This window comes from Mustela lutreola, chromosome 4, assembly GCF_030435805.1.
Source record: "Mustela lutreola isolate mMusLut2 chromosome 4, mMusLut2.pri, whole genome shotgun sequence".
Lineage (NCBI taxonomy): Eukaryota > Metazoa > Chordata > Mammalia > Carnivora > Mustelidae > Mustela > Mustela lutreola.
In genome coordinates, this window is record NC_081293.1 from 202,122,512 (window position 1) to 202,149,520 (window position 27,009).

Genomic DNA, 27,009 nt, shown 5'->3' on the forward strand with positions numbered 1-27,009 from the left:
CAGCGCAGTAGATGTATTCCAGGGTAGAACTAAGGGACCTGTGACTGCACGGGAGGGGGCAAGGCAGACGGAAGCAGAGGGACCGCCTAGGTCTCCATCTCAAGTTCCTCGGCAGACGGGCAGAAACACCGTGAGGCCTCTCGGTGTGGAGGGCTAACGAAGAGACGCTGGATCACCGGGCCTTGGCCCAGCAGCAGTCTGCACTGCACATACAAACTGGGAAACTATGGTGAGTCACCGGTATCGAGCAGAAGGCAGGGTAAATATTAAGACAGGCACTGGCCCTAAAACCCGTGCCTGTCCACATTCTCAGTCTGTGGTAAAAGTGCCTGATGAGTGGCCGGCAGCACGGAAGGGCCGGGTGTCAGCAGCCACGGGCACTGGCAGGGCCCGGCCTAGTGCTTCCCCACCTGGTCCAGCCAGCCTCCGTGTCATCACTTCGCAAGGGCTCTGAGAAGACCCTCAAAGACTATTTTTCCTACTTGTGACTGTCCTTCGTAAGAGCTGTTTTTAAAACCCTAGTCTAAGGCAGGCAGAGGAGAGTCAAATTAAGATGGGAACAAAATGGGCGCCTGGGGGGCTCCGTGGGTTTAAAGCCTCTGCCTTCGGCTCAGGTCATGATCTCAGGGTCCTGGGATCGAGTCCCGTGTCGGGTTCTCTGTTCAGCAGGGAGCCTGTTCCCCCCACCCCCTCTGCCTGCCTCTCTGCCTATTTGTGATCCCTCTGTCTCTGGCAAATAAATAAAATCTTAAAAAAAGAAAAAAGAAAACAAAAGATGGGAACAAGAGAGGGGTGCCTGGCCGGCCTGGCTGGTGGCGCCTCTGACTCTCGATCTCAGCGTTGTGGGGTCGAGCCCCACCTTGGTAGTGAAGATGGAACAGGAGGCCTACTATCGGTGACCTCATGTTCTTTTGGAAATTAAAGAATTCAAACACAGAACGTATAAATAATGTACTGTACCTACTTTTTAAAATATTTGATCCCACACTGAAAACTTCAAAAGACAAAAGAAAAATCACAAGTTAGGTAACATAAAAGTTTATTGAATAAATACATGCATTGTCATGTAAAATTAGTTGATCAAAAAGGACATTCTATAATAATAATTAAAAAACCCCCTCTGTTTCCCACTCGCAGCGGGCAGTGACCAGAGTGTAAATACACACACGCTGGTCGCACGGTTCCTGAAGGGCTGACCTCCTGCTGAAGCGTGTCAGCGACACGAACTCTCCTAGGGCCGAATGTCCTTTGCGGTGCGTACAGCTGTGATCTGAAACCTGAAAACACCACTGCCACACTCCCATACTTTAAGGCACAGGATAAGCAACCCACATGTACAAACTAACAGAATTCAAATCCGTTTAATTTTCCTCCCATTGGCTTGGCTCAATATAGAAAAGTTAACGTTCCCTTTTCCTGGACGAATTGATTATTAAGAACCAGGGATGAACATTTCGAGGACTCCAGTGTTCTCCACTCCAGGATCCTGGAGTGCCGAGTCTGGCCTCCACGGTCATTCTCGCCCCTCCCCACAGGACAGAAGAGCTTCTCGGTAAATGCTCACGTTGCCACAGGATGGAATCACCTCGGGAAGCGTTTTATGTCTTTAGAATAGTCCCTTTCCTTTCAAGCAGAACAGAACAGTTTGCTGCCAGAGGCCTCGGAACCTGCAGAAGGGTGTCCAGGCTCCCCAGCCCCTGGGTCACAAGCCTGTGTCATGCTGCTAACTGGCTTTCCACCTTTCATTGTATTTACTTTGTCTCCTTTGTTAAATAAAATAAATCCATAAGGTGAATATGTACCAAACAGGTGAGCACATGACTGCAAAACCCCAGTGTTTAGGGTGTTGGTAAAAAGCATTGGTATGAAGCATTTCAGTGAGCAGTTCTCTTTTACAGATCATGCCAGAAGCCCTTCAACAGACTGAATGAAGAAAACAAATCTAATACCATGGACAGGCAACCAGATTTAGTAAGTAGTTCCCTGCCTGCACCACGCTACTAAATCACCACAGCTAATTTGTGTGCTCCTGGATGGTGTGTGCACTGAAACATTAATAAACTCCCTCCTGTACATGAACATTGGACACGGCTGACAGTGAGGTTTCACTAACTAGGAAACGGTGAGGTTATGCAGTCTTTATGATGACGTGAAAAGTGTCGTGAACTACAGACTCCATTATGAACAAACCCATGGTTCCACGCGTCAGTTAAAACCAACGTGAAATCGCCGGGAGGCAGGAGTGTGCAGAAGTCACACCAGCACCCACCACAGGCACTTTGGTATTTTGGTCACACGAGCAGTCCGTGAGTCCACGAGCTCTCCAGGTCCGGTCACCAAGTTCCACTCCCTCGGTCTCCAAGTACACGACTCCAGAATGTTCTCATGGCGAAGGAAGTCCTTTGCATCAGACGCTTCTCAGAGACGCGCTCAGCCAACGACACGACTGCAGAGCCTCGGGCATGTGAACATGCTATACTAACCCAAAAGGAAACAAATAACCCAAACAAAAGCTGTATAACAATATCCCAGTACTGAGGTCAGTCATGGCATAAAGTGAGGAGACTCAGGAAATGGTTATTTGCAATCACCAGCCGCGAAGCCGGAGTCCTCGGCCCAGCAGCCGGCGGCCTCACGCAGGGAATCCGATGGACGATGTGGCACCGATGGCCGGATGGATGAGCTGTCGGTTTTCAAACCGACTTCCCGCCTACTTAAGACCCACCCCACACACTTCATGGTGACCACGTGAGCCTGTCTTCACAGGCTGGGAAAACACTGAAAACTTGTGTTCTATTTTAGGAAGTGGAACTGTGTATCTGTGTACTACTTCATGAATAACTTGTATCAAGTAATTAAAAATAAACTTAAGACATTTCATTTTACGTAAGAAATTTCAAACTAGCGCCCCATGATTCATGGATCATGGCAACCTCTTCGTATTCTGCGTTGCTCAGCTACACTTTTCCTTATATGCACTCAACTCTCAACGATACATCTTTAAGAAACTGGTAGTATTTTGAATACTTTCATCATTCATGATGGGCAGTATACTAATATCTAAACTTTCAGCCTTTTTAATAAGAAACACCATAAAACTGGTCACTGAGAACTTTACCCTGCGAAGACAAAGTGATTATCTGTCATAAGAATTTAATACATTTTAGAAGAAAAAAAATATATTTCATTAATCCATCTTCTTCGGAATTCAAACCAGCATGTAGAGATTATAAAAAATAGTCTATTTACACGGCATAGTGTACCCCAGTGTGTACAAAACAAGGCAACAGTAAAGCACATACATACATCTGGTTCCTGGCACAGAAAACGGACAAACCTCTTTATGTGACACAGTAACTAACTGCTACCCTATTACACACTACTGTAACGGGTGAAATACTAGAGAAAATTAAACATATAAAAGCTAATGATAATATTGGCCAAATATGCCTACAATGTCAACATGGTTTATAAAACTATGAAGATTTATATAACTAAATACAGTGAAATTATAAAACCAGTATTGGTACAGGAGCGGGAGGGTGCGCTCTGAGCACACAGCGTGGGTGGGGACACCGGGGCGGGCTCCTCGCGCCAGATGGACTACGTCACCACGTGTGGTCTCGTGCCATCTTCTGTGAGGTCGTACCTAGGGGTCACAGGGAGAGGAGGACAGACCTGAGGTCAGCTGGGGACAGCGCTCTGAAGGAAACACACAGGCTCATCTGTGGTGGGACACTCACCACTGGGTCCAACCCCTGGCTAGTTCTTCGGACGCCAGACCGACCAACACCTGTGGGCGGGACGACACTGGTCACAGTGGGAGGAGCAGCCCCTGCGCACATGCCCCCAAATCCTCCCAGCCTGCCCCTGCCTCAGCACGGAATCCTCTCTCTGTTAGCTTGAGGTTTTCCCGGTCGGTGTTCTGGGCGCTAGGACCCCTGTGAATGATACGGCGGGTCACATCCAAGAGCTCCACCCTGTACCTAGCAGTCTCAAAGTTCTGCTAAGACTCAGTGCTGATGAGTCACAGAAATCCGGCGCATGTGCCACTAACAGCAGCACGGCCGGTACAGATCACCGTCACCGGGAGCTCTAACCGAAAACTCCCTCTTCCCTAACCTGACCTCTGTATTTAATATTAAAGAACATATAATCTTATGCAGGAGTTACATGTGAATTTAGACAAAGACTAGAATAAATTCAGAAAATAAAGCCACTAATCTGTTAGATGAGTAATATGCTAACTATATGAGTACGTACAAATAACCTTCAGGGCGTACTCAGGTTTTAAACAGCACGGTCTTTCACAGGCTACTATTTTATAAAGAAGCATAATTACAAAGGAAGTTTACCCTTTTCTACTTATTTAAGTATGGTCTAAAAACATGCATTCTGGGTAAGAGTTTAATGTTCATAAAATACAGGAACTGACCAAGGCTATTCCCGTGCTTACTTTGCCAAGAAGCCCTTTGTCTTTGGACAGGAAACCGCCGCTGTTCTTCACCGCCACGTCCAGTGTTCTCCTCCGCACTTCTGGTAGCGAGACACTGAAATCAAAGCTGACGTGGAGAAGAGAGGACCTTCCTTAAATTTCCCCAGTAACTTTACGGTATTTTATTATAACTAAAAAATGACATTTCTGCTGATGAGACAGTTCCAAATGTTATGTTGATTTTTATTTACACAATTGAGCTCTGTTCAGTGTTTGGATCTGGCATTTCCTAAAAACTCAAAAACAAATTTTTCCCATTATTTTCCAAACATATGTGGGGACTATTGCAGCGTTAAGTAGGGGAAAGGCCCTCGTGCCTGTGGCCCCCTCATGTGAGGGAGGGATGCTGTGTTTGTAATAGTTACAGCAACGTGGTGGGGAGGCGGGGCACACTGGGGATGTTTACAGGACACATCGGGGGTCCTCACAAGTTCATCATCCAGGCCTAAAGACTACAGAGCACGAACTACCACCGCTGGGTGAGCGAACTAAGTGACACGCACATGGAAGGGAACAGATCTGCAGTGCACTGTTTAATGGCTGAAGTCAGGTGCCACGAACTAAAATGCTTCCAGGGCACTAAGTCTTCAAAGCTGGCTGGCGCCTGGCTGTTGTGAGGCAGGGTCTCTGGTAAAGCAGAAGACAGAGAGCCTGAGGCCCTGCAGGGCCGTGGTTGGAATGCAGCTGGCCTTTGCATGGGGCAGGAGCAGCCAGAAACCCAGGCTTGCAGGTAGAGAATCCTTACATGCTTCGAGGTAAGTGAGAGCACGGTCAAAACATGCCCGCACCAGGATCTGGCGCACCTGCCCGTTTACGACCGTGGTTAAACAGAGTTGTTGGCGTGAAGCTACGGCCAGTGCCTTTAAAGATAAATGTAAACAGAAGTGACAGATACTTTGACACCATCTGACTTTATTTCCCAAAACGCTGGTGGATTTTTGGCTACAGAGCTGTAACGTGTGACACCCAGTCTGCACAGACTGAGGTTTACGTAAAGGTGGCCTGAGGACCCTAGAGGCCCCCCTCCCCAGACCCTCTCTGGAGATGAGCACATCAGACTGACAGCAGAAGCAGTACGACATTTATTAAGACAAACCTTTAAAGAGATCTGCAAAAATGTTAAACAATAATGACATTTATTTATATACATTTTTTTTTATTGCTTTGGAAACTAGTTGTTTTTCAGAAAACATTTTACGATGTTATAGGTTTACTATTGTTTTTTAAAATAAAATTTAAAATCAAGCATTGGGTCTTGTAGGTAAGTGATGAACTACTCAATTCTACTCCTGAAACTGTAATTACACTATATGTTCACTAATTAGAATTTAAATAAAAATGTGAAGGAAAAAGTTTTTAATTCTCAGTTTTTATTTATAACTTAAAAACCAAAAGATACAACCCCACAAAATAAAGTTCTTAAGGTCCTCAATCATGAGTCTCTCTTCCACAGTGTCCACAACTTGGACTTCCTAGGTATGGTGCTTCTAGATGAAGTTCAACATGTTTATTTATGCAATAAGTCTGGCAAGTCTGTGGGCGCTAATGTGGAGTTCTTCACAGACACTTTGCAACACGGTGTTGGTCTGAATGCACCAATCATTCAAAGGTATTGATCAAGCCTTCCGTATCTGAGGCATCAAGAGGCTGTGCCCCACCCCACCCCGAGGAAGCGTCATACCTCTGGTCAAACACGGGGTTCAGTGTTTTCTTTGACACGTGTGTTTTTCTCCTTCCTGATCTCCTCTTGTCTGGCAACAAATACATGCGGACATAGGGGTCAGAGCCATCTTCAGAGAAGGCAATGAGATTTCTTACGACACAAACCAGAGAACACTAGATATTAGAATCCGGGAAAGTGACAGTAAGCGTCATGCTCAAGTTCACAGTTCTGATTTCCCATTTACTCAAACACTGAGAAGCACGACGGAACAAAGTGCACTTCTGTCTTCACCCTGTGCTCACTCGCTGGCGGAGGCGACTTCTGCCTCCATCTCCTGAGCCCAGTATTTGGGGGACATTCTGGTACCCTGCTCTACTTTAAAGTACTTTAACGTACTTACAACGTGTGTCTTCTCCCACGGAGGGAGAAGCCTTCCTTCCGGCTGGGGGCAGCAGCCCTTGGCAGACCCCAGCGAGGCCATCCCCTCCTCGGGGCCGGCTCAGCGGCTCACTCCTCTCCACCCTTCGCTCACCAGAACCTTTCACCTCCTCTGTGCGGCCCTCGCTGCTCTGCTCTTAGGACAAGTGGCCTAAGAGCAGACACAGTCCAGCACTTCATTACATGCAACCACTTCAAATTATTTGCTTACTGATCAACTTGAAGATCTAGCCGGCGATTATTTGGGAGACGGGAATTCTCTCACCGCGAGAGTACATAAGGTGCTCAACAAACAGGCGCAAACGGAACCCTACACTTACAGTTTTTCTAAATGTCACTAATTTCAACTTCCTATGTTTCTAGAAGTCTTTCGCAAGATCCAAATATTTATGTCATACATTTATATCGTAAATGTATGACAAGTTACCTAAAAAGGAAATAATTAGTTGGCTGCACACTGTCATCACTAATCAAATTATAAAATTATAGCAACACTGGCATCTCATGTGACACTTACTACATTAGTGTACTGTACGATACACTGTTTCTGATTGGGGGTCGGGGGGAAGGCACACCTGTACCCTCAAGGTGCCAGTGTGAACTGGTATGCCACAGAAACAGTCCTGAGAGACGACTGGCAATGCCATCATGAGCCCATAAACTTTTCTGGATCTTTCGAATTGATATAAACTTACTCCTGGAAATTTAACCCCAAAGAGACATTTGAAAAAAAAATATTTTTGTTACCATGTTACATGTAATACTAAATATCCAGGATGACAACTGAAGAGTCTATTACAAAGCAGCCCAAATGGCTTTGAATAGAAGATATTCACCTACGAAATAGCGACGAGACCAAAGCAAGGACATAACATTGAATACTAGGGTTAGGGTACAATCTTGTGACCTTGGTGAGGCCAGAACTCAGTGCTCTGCTCCCCATGTAACGGCTGCCCGGGGGCCCAGCTCACCTGCAGGAGTGCACGACCACCACAAGTTTGTTCCTCTGGGAGCTGTGCCGGATGGTCAGCTGGATCTGCCCCAGAGGCGACTGGCCCAGGGTCGTCCCACTGGGGAAGCAAAGCAGAAGGTTAACGCTCTCCTCAGAACTGAAGGCCGTCCGACCCTGGCACGGGAAGGAACCACACTGCCCGTGGACGGAACAAAATCTGAACTTTGGACTCTCAACCAACCAGCTGAACTCACAATTCAAGTAAGGGTTCCACGTAACTTAGCTTGTTCAGTTAGGATGCATGGTAAAAATGAGACTCTGAGGTTGTGTGACTCCCCAAACGACAGACGCTTGCTCAAGGCCCCACACGCGTTGCGTGCTCCGTCCGGCAGACTCTCGGACAGAAGAGGACCCCTTGGCTTTCTCACTCAGGGCTAAGGCACAGACTCCCGAGACCGCGGACGGCGGCTCTGGTGCGACGCACCCAAGACCGTGCCGGCTACTCCCCAAACTTGGTTCCTGAGAGAAGGTGCTTTCTTATTTAAAATTCTAGTGTTGCTTTTAAAGCAAGAGAGGAATGGACTGGTTTCTTTTTTCCACAACAGGGGAAGTGCGAAAGGACGGAGAGAAGTGTGCTGTGGGGGTCACAGACCTGCGTCCCTCCTCTCCCCGCAGGAGCACTCACTTCAGCTCTGCCTCCCTTCCTACTCCTCAACGCACCCCTGAGAACGACACACAGGAAGAACGGCTTCAAAGGGCAAGTTTATTCCTTCCGCTGAGAGGAAAAGGCTAAGGTCTGAAGCTTGTGATAACTGGAAGCTGTATGCCTCCTCTTAAGAACGCAGGGGCACATTTATGAATCCAAACACTAGACAACAACAGCCAGAGGTCAGAACGCTAAGCACACAGGACCTGTTGTTATAGCACAGACACAGTCGCCGTGCTTAGAGCTCACATCAGCTCTAGATCCCGTCTTCCTGGTCTGAGGACAGGCACACCACAACTTCAGACCTTTTCTATTCATGGAACCTGCTACCCACTGCTTCCCGATCCTTAAATGAGCCAAATATTAGGTCCAAGAAAACAGGAGGCTTATTTTCAAAGTCAAGGACTCAGTGAGCCAAAGGCCAAAGCCACCTCGAGTTCTTCTAACTAACTGAAGATGATGTTCCCTCTGCAGCAGGAAAGAACAAAGGAGGTGTCTAATTACTTCTCCAGCTGCCGAAGTCTCTGACGAAGCTCCTGGGTGGCGATGGGCAGTGATATGTCTGAGGCTATGCTTGGGGTGGGCTCCTTAACGGAGACATGGCTGGGGGAGCAGGTGGCACCGGTCTGGAGGCTGGAAGAGCTCCTGCCCAGGTCTCGCGGCCCCTGGGGGCTGGCCTCCACAGGCTGGGTTCTCTCTTCCATGCCAGGCTTACTGCTGCTCCCCATGACTGGAGTGCACGGGGCTGTGCTGCTGTCACCAGAGCCTGGTGATGCAGACTTCTGAGATCTCACAGATATCTTCCTCCCCTCTTTAGCAACAGAGGGTCGCTTTACTTGAGCTGAGTGTTGGTGGTCTGGAGACCTTTCTTGCTTTTCGAGGTGGAGTACCTAGAAGTGAAAATAAACATAAAATTAAAGTCAGTGACACTAGGGCCGCCTGGGTGGCTCAAACATTGAGTATCTGCCTTCGGCTCGGGTCACTATATCAGGGTCATGGGACAGAGCCCTGCATCAGGCTCCCTGCTCAGCGGGAAGCCTGCTTCTCTGTCTCCCACTCCCCCTGCTTGTGTTCCCTCTCTCGCTGTGTCTCTCTTCCTGTCAAGTAAATAAATAAAAAAATACAATCTTAAAAAAAAAAGTCAGTGACACTAGAACAGCCTGATACCTGAATGACTTCAGATACAGTCATTTGCAAACGTTTCTTTAAAAGCTGGCACAAAACCTTCTGAGCAGTCTAGTCTATATGTTCACTCACTCTACTATTAGAGTAATGCCATGTGACAGCTTAGAAAAAGTAAAGCCTGACAAATCAGAGTATCACTTCTGTGCCGTCAGTGTCACTTCTGGGTGTTTCTCTTCAGCCTCTTCCATCTGCACACATTCCCACACAGTTGCGGGTGACCTCACTGCTGGGTGAACACGGGCTGCATGCCCCCAAGAAGGGATGGGCAGCAAGGAGACCCTGCCCAGCGGCCACTACACACAGCAGCATTGATGCGGGGTAGGCCTCACGCTCCTCAGCTCGTGTGAGGATGTGGACCCTGTGCTTTGCTGGCATTCGTCCGTAGTGGCCGGGTGTGCAGCACTTTGCTGAGCAGAGCCTGTGCTCACAGCCCCGCACCTGGGGTCACTGGGATGACGCCGCCTTTCCCTGCCTCTGTTACAAAGCTGCAGCAAACATCTTTCTGTTCAAGGTCTCTCTGCATTCTACCTTCTTGCTGAAAGATTTGCAGGGAAAGCGTTCTTGGTTCAAGGGGCTCTATCGTTCATGGCCGGGAGACATCGCAGGCCTTCCTGCAGAAACTATGCTGGTCCCCAGAGTCGGGACCAAGTGCAAAGAGCCCATGTATGCTGCATCCTCCACTAAGTTTGCTCTAATTTTTTAAAAAAGTGGGTTCTTTTTAATTTGCATTTTAAAAATTAGTGAGTTATAGCATTTTTCATCTGTTTGCCAACTTCATTAATTTTGAACATTTCCTTAGGCACTCCTAAGGATCACTATCTGTTTTAGACACAAACTTTTTTGTTTGTAATGTCTACCACCTTGTAGAATTTTATTAATTTTTCCCTCTTGAATGACTTTTGAAAATTTAACTTGGCCTGCTTCAAGCAATCAAAAACACCAACTTGGGCAGATGTCTGAGTCCAAGCCTCAATTCTCTCTCCCTTGGGCATCTGGAAACGGTCAGCAGTAGTCTCTGCTCCGCACATGAGTGCCCCAGGCCCTCTGCCCTACTCTGGAGCAGGGCCCATGAACGTGAGCAGTGCTGCTCGCCACCCCGTGCACTCTCCCACATGCTGCCGAAGACTACAGTACCCTGAGGGCGATCTTCATCTTCAGAGTGCTGTTGGGCCCTGAATTACTGAGCTGGAAGCGCTGGTTCATGGTCATGTCGTCACTGGTGAGCAGCTGACTGAGAGGGATCTTCAGATGCCCCAGAGAACACTGATGCTGTTCATCTTTGACCTGAGGGACACATGACAGAACACACTCAGCTGGGAAGGTAAAGACCAGAAAGCATAGAAGTGTCCCAAATCCAGTCTTTAAAAAACACTTCTGCCATCTCTAAGGTAGGGCTCTCGTAAATGACTCACACAATGGATGCGCTCAGAATGCTGTGATGAGTGAGGTTACATTGTGCCCAAGCCCCATGTGCAGGTCACCTCCTCATCACAGTTACAACGAGCACAGATGGAGCACTGTGTTTCAAGAATCCGTAAGAACCGTGAGTTAAGAGGCAGCAGTCTAGGGGCGCCTGGGTGGCTCAGTGGGTTAAGCTGCTGCCTTTGGCTCAGGTCATGATCTCAGGGTCCTGGGATCGAGTCCCGCATCAGGCTCTCTGCTCAGCGGGGAGCCTGCTTCCTCCTCTCTCTCTGCCTGCCTCTCCATCTACTTGTGATTTCTCTGTCAAATAAATAAGTAAAATTTTTTAAAAAACAAACAAACAAAAAAAACATATAAAAAAAAAAAAGAGGCAGCAGTCTACACAAATCCGAAGATTAGGAAGAAATGTCTTAAATTCTGTGAAAACAGTGATAACACACATTCATGGTGATATGTCTTATCAAGTTTCTACTGGTGATACTTGTTTACAGAGAAAAACATTTCTAAGTGTCTTTTATTTTTTATTTATTTATTTTTTTCTAAAGATTTATTTATTTATTTATTTGAGAGAGAGAGAGAGAGAAAGAGAGAGAGAGAGATCACAAGTAGGCAGAGAGGCAGGCAGAGAGAGAGGGAAGCAGGCTCCCTGCTGAGCAGAGAGCTCGATATGGGACTCGATCCCAGGACTCCGAGATCATGACCCGAGCCGAAGGCAGCGGCTTAACCCACTGAGCCACCCAGGCGCCCCAAGTGTCTTTTATTTTTTAAAAAGATTTTATTTTACTGAGAAAAAGTACAAGTAGGGGGAGCAGCAGATGGAGAGGGAGAAGCAGGCTCCCCACTGAGCAGGAAGCCCGATGCGGGACTCGATCCCCGGACCCTGGGATCATGACCTGAGCCAAAGGCAAATATGTAACCGACGGAGCCACCCAAGTGCCCCTTCTAAGTGCCTTTTAAACACTTCCTATTTAAAATCTACCTGGTTGTTCTGAAAATTTGTGGTATACACTTTAAGGGCAAGGCAATTTCTGTCTCCTGAGTAAGAGCCTTTAGCATTACTTCTGTAACCGGTGTTATTCCTGTTAGAGTGTTGTAATACAAAATAGCTTTGTTTTTTAAATATATTCTTTTTTTAAAGTGGGCCCCATGCCCAAAGTGGGGCCTGAACTCATGATCCTGAGATCAAGATCTCCATGCTCTACCTACTGAACCATCCAGGCGTCCCAGTAATACAGAACAGTTTAACCAAACAGAGTAAGAACTCTGGAGATTTCATGGGCTATATGAAAGTAAGTAGTCAAAGATGCTAACTAAACGTGAACATTTAAAAGCCTGGTTGCTTATTTCTTTTTAAATTGTAATCATAAAAGCATTTTTAAAAAGATTTTATTTGTTTGAGAGAGAGTGGGTGTGCACATTCACAAGCAGGGGGAGGGATAGAGGAACAAGCAGACCCCCTAGCTGAGCAGGGAGCCTGCCATGGGGCTCCATCCTAGGACCCTGAGATCGTGACCTGAGCTGAAGGCAAGACACTTAACCAACTGAGCCACCAGGTGTCCCTTAAATAAATAAAATTAAAAAAAAAAAAATTAAAGATCCTTTAAGTACAGATTATTTGAAAAATAGTACAATTTATGAAGAAAAAATCAGCTAGACAAATACAAAATAAACAATTAGCTAAGCATACACATTTTGTATGAAACAGAAAGCAGAAATATAAAAGAGCAAACACAGAAAAGCAGACCAGGCTGGGCATGACTGACAGTCCAGGAGCTGGGCTAACCCACTGCAAGACGCCCCCTCTCAGACCTCATGACCTCCAGGGGCTGAGGAACAAAGTCAGAGTTCTACAAGCCAAACAGAAAATGGAGACCCTTAAACTTCTCAAAGACTGAATGTTGGGAAATAGGACCTAACCAAAAAAAGAGAGGGAGCCAGGATTCTTTAGACTGGCATGTTTAGCACGTCAGCAATGGGAATGTGACACGAGCTGTGTGATCCACTTGGCACTTCCCTGGCGGCTAAGCTAGTATGAGCGAAGGACAGAACGCGCGACTACCGAGAGGAACCGGTGTGCGCTCAGGAGCTCGGACACTCCCAAGTATCTACTTCTATACATTACGTATGTTCAAACACGCGGAGGACTTGTACTTCTGGCCATGACAGCGCAGCCAGACCTAAACTTAGCGTCCCATGTTAGCTTAAGAACCAGACAAAACGTGCGGGATGATGGGTTCTGGGCTGCACAACATGGAACACTGGACACAGCAGTGCCCTGAGAACATGGACACTAAGTGATGTGAGCCTGACAACGACGCCCCGCCTAGACAGTGTCCAGGCCCTGACTCCGGCCCGAGGACGCCAGAGAGATGTGAGTCGTTGCCCGGAAGGAGGAGGGGTGAAGAAATCAGGGAGCACGAGGTTCCAAGAGAGCTAGAGGCCTCTGAAGATCCCTCATCTTCAGCCAATCAGCACATGAGCGAGCAAACTACCCGAGGCCAGGAAAGATGCCCCAGGAGGCGCAGGGCAATTCCCAGAGCACAGAGGGCTGCAGACAGTATCCACTCCAAACAGAGATGAGAAATCCCAACACCAGGGCATCCAATTAGCAAGGCCACATGATCCCAAGATTAAAAGGCTGTTGGGCCTGCCTAACAGAACTAAATCAAACCTTGACAGCCTCAGTGTCCAAGTTACTTACTTGCAAATGAGAACAAAGTTCCAAAATACTTAAGGAACACAAAACCTCAGCACTCAAGAATGTAAAATTCACAACGAAAATGACCAGGCAACCGAAGCAGCAGGAATATATGAGCCATAATGAAGGAAAATAACTCACAGAAGCAGACGCCACAATTATACAGATGACAGAATGAGTAACAAGGCATCAAAAACTCTCACACTAAACATGAGAATGTACAAGAAAGACATGGAAGAAAAAAAGATCCAAATGTTTTGTAAATGGAAAATCTAAGATGGAAAGTATGTCTGAGATGGAAACAAACAGGATGGGACTGACAACACCAGAGACACCCGGGCAGGGAAAAATGTGAAGATCTGATCAAAAATTTTCTAAACTTTAACAGCAGCAGACTTTTCACATAGAAACAGTGCAAGATGCTCCTTGAAGAAGATAAAACTGATAAACCTCTTGCCAAACTGATCCCAGAAAAGAGAGGGAACAAGAAAATTACCAGTATCAGGAGCAAGAAAGGGAACATCTTTCTAGGATACTAAAAGGACATTAAAGGGATATTCTGAATAATGTTGTGCCAAGAAATTCAACAATTTAGATGAAACGGATGAATTCCTTGAAAGGCATAAATATAAAAAATCATCAAGAAAAAAGAGACAACCTAGATAGATTTGTATCTATAATGGAAATTAGTTTGTATTCAAGCTCCTTCTTACAAAACTACAGGTCAATATGGATTCACTGGTGGAATTCTCCAAGCATGTAAGGAAAAAACCCAATTCTACATAAACTCTTCTAGAAAAATGCCAGGAAAGAACACTCCCCAACACATTCTATGAGGACAGCATTATCCTGATACAAAAACTAGTGTCATAAGAACACAAACTTATAGATTAGTATTCTTCAGGACTAAGGTACAAAAATTCGTCACAAAATTTTAGAAAGTTGAACTGAATACATAAAAAGGATACTGCATCACGACCACGTGGCGTTTATCCCCAAATAAAGGTTCGCAAGGTTTAACATCTGAAAATCAACAATGTATTTTACCACATTTACAAACATAAAAGAAAAAACCATATGGCCATCTCAATAGTTGTCGAAAAGCCTCTGAGAAAATTCAATATCCATTCATGAAAAAACGCTGAGCAAACTAGTGAGCAGCTGGAGAAGGAAACTTCTGAAAAAGTATCAGACTTAACAGTGAAACCTCGAGCCTCTCTCCCCACAAGATCGGGAAGGAGACAGAGATGTCTACTCAGTCCAGAAGTGGGAGGGCCACGGCAGGGTAACAAGGCAAGAAAAGGAAGTAAAAGGCACCCAGACTGTAAACACAGAAGTAGAAGTGACATCATTAACAGAAAATGTGACTGCCATATAGAAGGCAATCCTAAAAGAGCCATAAACGGCGAAGAGTAACCAAGTACAATAATGTATCAACATACAAAAGTCAGTCGCATTTCTAGATACTAGAAACAAGCATCCAAAGTTGAAAATTGAAAAAAAATTACATATCAAAAAGTGTGACGTTTTAAGTCTGACAAAAATATACCGATTACGATGGGTCCATAAACTGTACTCTTCAAATCCGTGCAGTGATTTGTACGTTGGTTGCATTTCTATAATTCTACTAAAAAATGCAAATAAAATACCTCGACTTCGAGGTCCTGGCGCTTGGGATTGTGAATGAAGAAGGTGAAGTTTTCCTCCCACACAGGTTCGTTGGTTTTGTACCGAATCTGAAAGAAATCACCAAATATCAGCTCTGTGATACTTTCTGTGGAAAAGGGCTGCCGAGACTGTGGGTTCATTCATTTACTGTGTTTGGAAGCTCAGGATGACTTTAATTAAATTCCAAGGCACTTATTTGCTGAGCATGTGCTATTATGTATTAATTGTGAAAAGTGTTCAAAGACAGAGATCGTCCAAAGCTTTTAGAGTGGGTCGGGGAAGTTAACTGTTAGGGAATCCCAACTGTGTGCCCATCCCAAAGACAAGACCTCGTCTGCTCTGTTCTACCTCTTCTTCTATATAACGCTGGTAACTCAGGAAGCTTCTGAAACTGTGAACATTTTATTTTATTATTTAAGATTTTATTTGCTGTAAACATTTTAAAAGCGAACAATGGCCTATAGCTTTAAATAATTCCTGAAATGCTTTTCTTACATTAAGAAAGTGTAGAAAGTGGAAGACATTATAGCAACAGCACTGCCCTTGATTCTTGAATAGAATTGTGTTTGTTGAATTTTAAGGACTGTTGGTTATCTTTCAAACAAAATATTTACAGAGCATTCAAAGAAAACTTAGAACTTTATCCCACATCATTCATCCATGAAATCAAGCAAAGGCTACTATAATTTTTTAATGCCATTTTAGGAAACAAACAATATATTTGTTACCCAATAAAGAAGTATGGTTATCTATGAGTTGACTGATTTGAGAAAACAAGAGAAAGATATGGAAATCAACGATCTCATGCCTACACCATTAGCCAGCTGCCAGTTCTCATCTTAGAGCAGCAACAGTGACATCACAGGAAACTAGTCAGAATCTTACCTTGCTCTCCTGGGCCTTGTGTCCAACTGACATCTGGACAAGAGGGTTTGGATTGCTGTTTATTTTCTTCCCTGACTATCCAAAAACAAAAAACAGACAAAATAAGCAAGCATACGTCTTGAAATGGGGCTTACTAAAAATGAGATTATTGGCTCATATCAATAGTCATTTCTACTTATTTCTGATACTTCAGTTACAAGGAATATCTGGGAAAAATTTAATCGGAAAATAATTGCTGAGCATATCCCAAAGCAAAATTTTAACTACCATGAGATAAATTAAGAAAATTCCTGTTTGCTTATGATTTTTAAATGCTAAGGTCTTTTATTTTTAAAGCAAGTTACTTTGGAAAAATGGAATCTTCCAAAAATCTTTAACACTAATTCCAGCTCTTAAAACTTATCTTACTGGTATAAGAAGATGAGTAAGTGCAGCCAATGGAAACAAAAACACAAAGAAGGCAAAGGTAGGAGTGTACAATTCAGAAAACAGCCCCCTGGCTGAAATAATAAAAATACTACAAAGTATCAGAGTCTTCTCATTTTTAACTTAGTATCTTCTGTGCAAACATGTAGCTATCAGATAACAAATCTTGCTTACCAGCTCCTAAGTAATTCTGACTGGAAGAACAAATATCAATCTAGAATTGCATTAAATTAAGCAGATATAAATATGAGAAAAATTCAGGAGTAATAAAAAAAATGGTAAGCATACTTTAGCAGACAGGTGATAGAACATAGTAAAACACAACATATATGGGACATGAGGTTTATTTATAACTTAGCCCCACAAGAAGATGCAGTTAAATATATGTTAGTGGGAATTAATTAGAAGGTCACAAAAGTGTTTTTTAGTTGAACAATTTCAGAGTCAATCCTCAACACCGTAGCAATGACAGAAACAGGCATCAAATTTATGATTATTGGAATAAAATGTTACTAGCTCAAACATACTGTGATAATTTATTTTCTGGTTCATCTTTTTGATGAGAATAAATTCTGCAAAATGAAATAAATATTGTTAAAAAAAATATCCAAGGCTATAGACTACTGTGGCAGAGAATACTAACTTTTCCCCGAAATCCTTCCTTTCACTCTGGAAGCCTGGAGTTCCAGCTGAGCGCAAGTCCTCTGTACGTACGTGAAAATTCTATTTCTGAACTTCCAATGCAGTTGGGTGTGGCTGGGTAATAGTCTGGCCTTCAAGGAAGGGCGTCCCCCCTTCACAGTGCCACGCAGTGCCATGGGCCAAGATTCCGTTACATTTCAGGGAAATAAAGTTATCTTCAGCTCTAGCGGCTGCTGATACAGCAACTGCGTTGATACAGAAACTGCTTCTGGGCTTACTGCATCTTGGAAAAGTAGGCTTTCATTCCTAAAGTTACTGTATACCTTATCAGTTCTGAGACACACTTTTTTTTTTTTTTTTTTTAAACTTTCTAACATCTCTTGGAAACAGAATGAAACTTACACTTGGTAACTTTATGTACCTGTTTGTAGGCAGGTCCCAATGGTAAGACAGCTGTTCTTTATTTAACTGATTTATTTTGCTTCCATTTTCCTTTTGTTGTGTGTGATATAATAAAAATCTGTATTTATCCTAAGCATAAAAATCCTTCCAATAAACACAAACACTATCAAGCCCTAATTGGAACTTTTTTCTTTCTTAGTACATAAAATAATGGTCTATTTTTAAATAAATGATGTTTGAGATTTCATGAAATTAAGATAAAATCACTAAGTCTTCTACCATGATGCAATATTCAAAACGCAGGAGCACAAGTCAGATATACAGGTATAATGAAAATAATGAGTTAAAAAAATTTTTTTAACATTTAGTTTTTTTATATTTTAAGTAGGCTGCATGCCCCGTGGGGCTCGAACTCAGGACCCTGTGATTAAGTCACATGCTCTACTGACTAAGCCAGCCAGGCACCCCCAGAATAGGAGTTTTTAAGTTAGACTATCTTGAATTAAATTTCAGCTGTTTGCAACTGATTACTGAGACCTACAAATTTCATCTATTTGAACCTTGGTTTTCATGTCTAAAAAATGGACACGATACCAAAAAGCCTTGTTGTTAGGTTTAAGTTAAATGTCATAATAATTAATCGTTACACTGAGCTCTTTTACACACATGATCTTATTAAGTCGATACTCCAAAAAAGATCCTGTCACGTCCAGTCTGTAAGTAACAGAGGACTGAACATCTCACTCTAGGTCACACTGGGGAGTGGGCCAGGCTGGGCCAGGTTGCAGTTCAAACCCAGACAGTCTGGCTTAGAGCCTTCACTCTAGCCATGATGTCTTGCTGGTCAGTGACCCTTAGATACCACAGAAACAGTGAGGAGAGACTGCTGATCTAGTTCCTTCCAGTGTTCTGGGAGTAGTTACTTCAACTTCTGTGCTAACTAGTACTGCAAGAGAGTAATTCCGCGCTAGGCTACACTTCACCTCAGGGGAGGTTAAGGGCTAAATTACTAGTCAGGAAGCAGACACGCTTTGTCCTCCTCGCTTGTAAAATTGAACTTATTTTCCTACATGAAGCGGATTAAAACCACTCCTGATTCCTTCGGATAGAGTTTTCTTAAAACAATTACATTTAATCCACCCCCCTCCCCCAAATATTTAAGCCTAAATGTTCAAAGAAATCAGAGGAAAAATAATAGAACACTGTAACTCATCGAAAAGCTCACAATTTAGCCAGAAAATACACATTCGTGTTGTTTTAGGGAGTGGAGCTTAGTTTTCAATATACCTCATTTGATGAAATTTAAAGCTTCTCGAAAGACCTGTCACCCAAACCCAGCAGCACCAGAAGCCATGAGGTCACCGACTCAGAAACGGCCCTAACTCAGCATATTGGAAGAGGTGATTTCCAAACGGAGAGTCACAGTGCACAAGGGAAGAATATGTAGAAATCACGAGTTTTTAAACAGATCTTCTATTTCACTGTGTTCACAAATTCAAGTCCAATTAAAATGCAGATGACTTAAAACCATCTTAGACACTGCTGCCAAAGGCCAACAGGACAGACGGCTTAATGTATCATGTTGGTACTTCATAAATTTTATCTTCAAAGTTAACATATTCTTCTAACTACTGATTCTTGGGTAACAAAAAAAGCTCTAACTAGACAACTAATTACTACATTAGTAGGGGGGCAATTTGTCAACAGACTCATGAGAGTTAAAAAGCATCATCTCTTTCAATATGTTTCAATTAACTTTTCAAAGGGAAGCTATTAGTTTACCTTTAAAGCTTTCTGAACTGCAGACTTCTTCAAGACATCAGGGTTAAATTCTAATGGGTTACTCTTTCAAGTCAGAAGAAAATGAATATACCAAGGGTTAATAAAACATGCAACGAGGAGTTTATGTAAGGTTAATGACCAAAAATGTATGAGAACAACAAAAAATCTTTAAATGAAAACCACCAACAAGAATGACACAAAAAACCAGTAAAACTCATTTTTAGCACATAGAATTCTTTATTTCCAAGATTCTACCTTAGAATAAGCCTTTATAAATACCCAAACACATTTCTTCTGTGATGACTACGATCCTGTACTGTTCTTGTTATACTCCCAGCCCTCTTGTCTTTGGGATTTGAAAGACCCAGGAGTGACACCTTAAGTATTCGCTATCTTTTACTTGAACGAACCCCCCCCCCCTCAAATATCAACCATAAATACACTACAGGTTGTATCTAAACTACAAAGGAATAGGCTGTACATGCCCAAATCGCTCTCCGATCAAGATCACACACCAGCCAAGCAGACGCTACTTTACTTTCGTCTGGAATTCACCTTCTGTGCAAAACCAGAGCACGGGGGCCTTTTCCACGTTACTCCTACTCTCTCAAGCACCCCATGCAGAAGTGATCACATCATTTCAAGAGTCTGTCCTGGCTTTAAAGTTCTATTATTATGGGTTTTATGTCCTACTTTTATTGATTTAAAAAAAAAAATCATTACTTTCTTGCCTTCAAGAGGGCAAGACGGAGTTGTTTCACAAGCTCCTTCAAGGACTAACATTTAAGGGTAAAGATTTTATCATGCTAGTTGTAATTACCTTTATATGACAAACTGCTTTTTATTATGTTTTCATTAAACAGCAGATTCATAATGAACAAAGATGGGTAACTAGCTTCCCTGGCTCCTGTGGTCATGGCAGGGTGGGCCACATGAGAAGATGAAAATGTTTGGCCAAAAGGAATTAGTGTTACCTAAAGGTCAGATCATTGAGGCAGCCCGTGGAGCTTTACAAACACGGGACCCACCAGATCAGCCTCTAGTAGGAGCCTGGACAGCTGAGGCTGGGAACCACGGCCCTGAGGTGTGAGGCCTGATAATCTTCAGGTGTCGTAAGAAGCCTTCCTGAAGCTCACTTTGGATAGATGTGATCTAGGCTAAGTGCACATATAACTCTGACATGCATCAGTGAAAGCAACATGGAGAGAGAGGCTGCGGGGAGGGTCAGCGTGCCAGACAAGCACCGTGGGACGTGGGAAGCCGCCCGGGCTTGCAGGAGACACAGCCCAGGTCACGCGGTGTACCAGGAGGAGATGCAGGCCAGGTCACGCGGTGCACCAGGAGCCCACCGTGAGCCCCGGGTCTGTCCACTGTGACCGGAAGCAGTGACAGCTCCCTGTGCTTTTTTGAGACTTCTATTTCTCAGTAGTCTCCACACCCAGTGTGGGACTTTACCTCACAGTTCTGAGACCAGCACTCAAATGCACTCCCAACTAAGCGATGCCACCTGTACTTTTAAAAAGTGACATGGCACCAGCAGCATCAAACCCACTGCTCTTCACATTATATAGTTAGCATTTTTATCTATAAAGTAGATGACAGTGTGAACACTCAGCTCAGATACACTTCACGGAGAGATCTATGAACTTATAAACTTGAAGTGATAACGAATTCACTTTAAACTAAGATGGACTAGACAGCTGAGTTCAAATTCCAGCTCTACTACGGACTAGCTGCGGTCTTGGGTCTCTAACCTCCGTCCTTCACAGTCTCGGTCTCCTTACCTGAAAAGTGGTCCTGACAGCCTGAGACCGAAATGAGGCACCCAGGTAGAGCCCTTGGAAGGTACTCAGCACATGGATGCTGTTGTGCAAGCCTTTCTAGTATGGGAGAGAGTCCTGCAATGCTAGGGTCTGCAGATGGCCTCACTGGTGGTCATGCACGCACAGGGTTGGAAATTCAGTGTTCTGAGTAGGCAGAAGCTAAGAGACTATGGTGACTGGCACTTATTAGAAATACCAGTGGTCTCAGACTTTGAAGAAAACTGAAAACACATTTAACTTCATACTGAAAACCAATGGGTTCAAAAAAGAAAACAGGCAATCAAATCTGTTCACATTTATTTCATAAAACATTTTGTTGATGCCTGTATTTGAATCATTAAGCAGTACTAGTATGTGATTTTGATAATGCGGGAAGAAAGCTGGTTTTGAAAACCCAGCAATGTCTTAGCTAAATATTACAAAGCAATTAAAAAATCCTGACATGAGGTCAGAAATATTTCCTTTAAAAAGCAGTCACAGAATGAGAAAAAGTAACTCAGGGAAGCTACTGTACACTAACAGGGTTTAAGCAGCAGAAGCACACTGCCGTCTACAGACAGCGGCTTACAGTACTGCCCACCACGACGAAATACTGCAAACAGAAGATCATTTTATGAAAAAGTGACAGAGAATGGTTGCTAATAGGCAACCGTTTTGACCTCATTTTGACTTTTAAAATGCCTTTAACAGGAACACCATGGTTACCCATAGAGACCACGGTTACCCTTTCCTAACTACGTGACTCTCAATAGCTCACCAAACCCTTCAGGGTCTTGATTTCCCTCAGCTATAAAATGGGACAAAATACATATTTTTCAAGTTTTGCCCCACTCTTCTTTTTTAAATAAGAATAATCTGAAAATGTATGTGGAAATAGAAATGGAAATTCTTCAAAAATGCAAAGCACTACCGTTGGATTCAAAGGCCAAAGAACTTTAAGGATCTCACTAGTTACTGAATTAAATCAGTCTAGAAAGAGTAACTTTCTAGACAAATGAATAAGCCACTGGTGACCTTCTCTGACCTCAAAGCAGGTAAAAATCACCCGCTAAAAGCACCAAGAATCAAGGCCCCAGAGCAAGACCCTGGGACACAGACATAATGAGATCAGAATCAACTTCCCAAATAAGGGTTAGAAATGCTCAATTATCCATGCCTGGAAATTCTTGAAGTTCTTTAACAGAAGCTGAATCACAAAGTCCATCTGTTTTTTCCTCCCTTAGCAGCTCTGGTGAAAATGTGAGGAAGAAGTAAGATTCCAGGGTCACAGGCGGACTGTCTTCACTGACCGTCCCTACGGCACAGCTGGCACCGCCAGGAAAGCCATGTTCTAACACTTCTGTGTTTTGTCAGGAGGAAAAAGTAGATTCAAGGAAGTTTTTTGAAAGCTTGCAAGTAAGTATTTACATCTCACATTGAGATGAACTGCAAGAAAATCTGTTTTAATCATTATGGCTTCATCTTTTCCTCAGAAGAATTTTTGTCTTTATTTTTTTACGGGCTGGAAGCAGCTTAGGAACATAAGGCTTCTTCATGACTCACCAGGTCTGTTCATCTCATCATCAGATGTAGTCACCAAAGGTGGTTACAGCAGTGTGACTTTTACAAAACAAGCACAAAAGAAACACACACACGGTAACTGAAATCATGCAAGAAAGTTAAACACGCATGCCACACCATGCCACCCAGTCGATGGCATTAGAAGTTCAGCCCACATTCTAGCAGTCTCCATTAAAACATAAGAAGAAAGAACACCGGAGAACTCACAAATAGTGCTCTATAGACTGAGGTAGTATTTTCACAAAACACTAGTCCCGACGCTCGCCTCTCTTTTAAGTATCCACACCCAAAGTTTCCCTCGTAGATACTCTTGGGAAAGTGGAAACAGGAGGAGAAAGCAGAGAAGGGCGGGTTGCAGTCAATGGGCAGCACGAGTACACAGGGCGCAGAGGCAGAGTCCCAGCGCCCCTCAGAGCCACGGGGGCTGGCGGGCAAGCGCTCCCGTCTCCAATAAACCCCAACCAGCAGCGATTCTGCAAAGATCCTTTGCCTCTGACAGTCAGAGCACACTTCACGCACGAAGTGCCGTCTTAATAGAGTGAGAAATTCACTTCTGCTTTTGTTTGGCTTATGTGGTGTCATCTAAATTCAGTTTAACATGACAAAATATACAGTACGAAAGAGGCCCGGTTCCTTCTGGCCAATTCACTAATGCTATTCTTTGATCCTAAAATATACAACAAATTCACTTCCATCAGGGATGATATAAGGCTTGTTATATAACAAACATTACTGTGGCTGAAAAAAAAAATTCTACTGTATGAGAAATTCTGTAGGAAGGTTAAATAACAGAACAACTTTCCCCAAGTTGAAATTTTATCAGAAAAAGTCACAGAGTTCTTACTGGAAGACTGGCCAAAAGGTTAAGGTAACACTTTAAGAAAAAATAAAAATTTACGAAGTTAAAGTCAGTCCAGAAACCTTCACTGAAAGAAAGAGCACAATTACATGTGATTTCTTTTCAATTATATGTAATTTAACATAGTGTTCAACTTTATCTTCCCAGCATTAAAAAAATGATCAATTCCCTTTTGTTAAAGGCTTTAAATGATAGAGATGCACAAAGTACCTTTATTTGCTTTTGCGCTAAGTGCAATAAAGCAGCATTACAAAACCCTGAAAGGCACTAGGCAAACTAGGGTGTGTACTTCATGGGATAAAGGGAACGGTCTCGCTGTGGTGAGGCGCGGCTAGGCACAGTCCAACGTGAGACACTCAGATGCCAACTGTGAAGGGCAGGGACACTTGGCTTCCTTGTGGGCCTCCAACAGGCAGATGCCAACAGGGGAGGACACAGGGAGACCACACGCAAATGCACTCGGATGGATGCGCATCTATTATAATTCTGGGAGGAAAACAGCCTGTATCTCTAGTCAGTCTTCCCCCAAATGAAATAAAGAATGGCCATCTCTTGGGTAAGTAAACTGGCACTAAAAAAAAAAAGAAGAAAAAAAGAAAAAAAGAGATCAAAACAATCTGTGTGTCTCTAAGGATCACATTACAGTGGGTTTAAAGTATGGTGGTGGAAGGTCACATCAGGCTTCATGTGAAAGGAAATAGCACGATTTCTCCTCCCCACAGTCAGAGTCGTTACCTATAAAAGCTGTCCTTCCATTTTTTTCCAAGAGCAAGCCCGTGGAGAAGCCCATGCTCCGGGCTGTCGGAGCCGATGTGACTGATTACCCCGGGTGGGGTCACTGGAGGCTCCGCTCCGCGGTGCTCTCCTAGGCTGTCCTTCTGTCCTGCCGTGCTACAGCCAGGAAGGACTGTGGGCTTGCCGGGAGAGCTGCTTCATTTTATTCCACGCCAAACAGAGGTACTTTCAATCTTAGGTAACTCTGCTTCAATAATTAGTGATTTTCTACTGAGTATCCCCTTCCCTAACTACCAGGCACATTCTTTTCCTATGTAATGGAGACTTCATAAAACAGGTCAGAGTAAAAGTAATTCTGAACACCCCGAATAAACCCATAAGATGTATAAATACAAACTGTAGTCATGAAGCAAATCCACACTGGTCCCTCCCTCCCCTGTGCTGCTCTCCTGGTGCGAGTGAAGTGAAAACAGAGGAACGGTAACAGGTGACAGGGTGGCTGAATGCAGCAAGATCTGTTGCCAGGAAAGGAGCACCTAAGGGAGCACCCATGGCATTACCTACCGGAAGGTTCCTTGCTGAATCCAAATACAAGATCAGCAACGAGGAAGAAAGACCATCATTGGCTTCGTCTCTGTCAGCCCTGATATCTGTTAGCACCTGTGAGGACAGGACAAAATGCCTCAGCAGGTGTATTTCCACAAGAGTTCAGACTATCTCTACCTGATTAGGTCTGTGATGCTCACGACAAGGAAAGTGGGGAAATTATCCATCCACACGTGCAACACAGAGAGAATGAAGACAGTACATGGATTTTAATGACAAGAATCGGTATGAATCAATTAAATAAAGCATAGGTGATTGGTGGCTCCCCAAAGCCCCATACTGTATCGAACACAAAATATGAAGAGCTCATAAAACAGGCGGGAATGACCTGTAAATCTTTCTTCTAAAAAAATTCCATTATCTTTAATTCACCCCTGATGTGACTGCAGTGAGTTACAGCACAAGAATGAAAATTACTGCTGTCCTTTTTCTAAGCTAAGTAGCAATGCAACCTGAGGACACTAATCTTGCTTAGTTACGAGGGTGGCTGTCGTCCCGGGAAACACTTCACAGCACCTTGTCGAGGTTTGAAGCATTTGGCATTAACGTGAGCCACTCCAGTTTCAAGTGCAGCTTTCCTCTGGGGACCTCGTCCAGGGTGAACCACTGAAGAGAGAATGTGAATGTTCACAAAAGTTCTCCTGAGCCAACCTTTCCAGTCAAGCAGTTTCCCCAAATGTCACAAGTTGCCCACGGTGAGGCACCAACAGCTCCTGACTAATGCTGGAGGACCGAGTCCTGCCGTGTCTCGCTCCGCCCTTCCAAGGAGCGGACAGCCGCAGAGCACGACAGGGGCCGGCGGAGTGCTTCCCTCGTGTGGACCCCACCACGGTGGAGTCAATTCCATCCTCACCCCTACCTTACACACAAGGATTCGAATGTCTTCCAGAACTGTCCAGTACTGTCAGGGTTCTGTGTATGGACTTTCACAGAACTTAGGGGCCAGGAGATGATAGAACATTGATCTTAAATACTGAATTTCATTATCAAAAAAGTTAACAAGCTTGGCTTTATTCACCACTCCATACTACTTAAGAAAACAGCATACAGGTGTTTCAGCTTGAAAACCACAAAGCGATTCATCGAAGATCATCCCCAAACAGTGTGAAGACACTGCCCTGAGAGGAGTGTGTGAGAAGGAAAATGTGTTACTTTGAAGGCAAGGGATCAGCAGTTCCTTGGTTACTTCTGCCCTACTTATCCCAATTACACCCATCTTTTAGAAGCCACCTCAAAATCTTTTCTCAATACTCTCCACTCCAATAGCAATACCCTGCTCGAAGCGGTGTCTGTCTGCTGTCAGCTCGCACTGCGCACACAGGCGGCTTCACGTGACAGCTTCCCAACGACCGCACTGTGCCGGCTCTGGTATCGACTTTGTCTTTAAAGAGTCCACCTTTCGGGAGCTTCTCACAGGCCTGTGCCTGGACTCCCGAAGGAGAGCGCGTGCCCCGCACACCGGCCCGAAATAATGGGTTTGTGTTCGTACTCTCAGGAATTTCTAGCATGCGGTGGGCACGTAATACCTACTATCTGATCGGGCTGTTACACTCATTCCTGTTCACTTTGCTATTACTGAAAGGCCTGAGTTTTCGGAACGTCATGTGGGGGGACCAGTAGGTGTGTCGGGGCTCAGGAAATAGAGTAATACTCAAAGAAAACTTACTTCATCTAAAAGGCGCTCCTTTTCAACTTCAATAAGATCAATCATAAGACTATAGAAATAACAACACAACAACTTTAGAACATAGAAACACACTTCTTACAACTGAAATAACCTTAAACATTAGTCTACAAAAAAGTACTCTGGAAATGTATCAAAATGCTACAGTTTATCAAGAAACAGACTTCTTCCAGAACATTCCTCAGGCTTATCCCAAAACTATGAAAGGAAGTAAGGAAACAAGCAGGAGTGAGTCTCTGGGAGGTCAGGAGCTCTCTTTGGCAAAGCCAGGATCAAAGTTGTAAAAAATGTGGTTTTCCCCCACAATGCAGCTATTTATAAAGTGCTGAAAACATCTGAAAATACTCAGCCCTCTTGTCCAACACGCTCCCCCTCAGC

At 44.0% G+C, this 27,009-nt stretch overlaps 1 protein-coding gene across 4 annotated transcripts in view; it reads right to left on the reverse strand.

Annotated features, from left to right (window-relative positions):
* Positions 1–1,022: 1,022 nt before the first annotated feature.
* The window catches only part of ESYT2 (extended synaptotagmin 2), a 77,449-nt gene continuing 51,462 nt past the window's right edge, over positions 1,023–27,009 (reverse strand). Inside the window, exons 11-24 of one of the 4 annotated variants that reach the window (XM_059172409.1) lie at positions 26,614–26,662; positions 25,464–25,553; positions 24,906–25,001; positions 22,955–23,056; positions 19,365–19,427; positions 16,113–16,187; positions 15,209–15,295; positions 10,574–10,723; positions 8,759–9,144; positions 7,568–7,666; positions 6,177–6,308; positions 4,457–4,562; positions 3,744–3,793; positions 1,023–3,649 (exon numbers count right to left, since the gene is read on the reverse strand). In XM_059172409.1, the coding sequence (XP_059028392.1) occupies positions 3,604–3,649; positions 3,744–3,793; positions 4,457–4,562; positions 6,177–6,308; positions 7,568–7,666; positions 8,759–9,144; positions 10,574–10,723; positions 15,209–15,295; positions 16,113–16,187; positions 19,365–19,427; positions 22,955–23,056; positions 24,906–25,001; positions 25,464–25,553; positions 26,614–26,662 (1,531 nt within the window). In that variant the 3' untranslated portion in view covers positions 1,023–3,603. Of the gene's footprint in view, positions 3,650–3,743; positions 3,794–4,456; positions 4,563–6,176; positions 6,309–7,567; positions 7,667–8,758; positions 9,145–10,573; positions 10,724–15,208; positions 15,296–16,112; positions 16,188–19,364; positions 19,428–22,954; positions 23,057–24,905; positions 25,002–25,463; positions 25,554–26,613; positions 26,663–27,009 lie in introns of those variants that run through there. The other 3 variants (XM_059172410.1, XR_009353061.1, XM_059172411.1) reach the window with 3 other exon arrangements.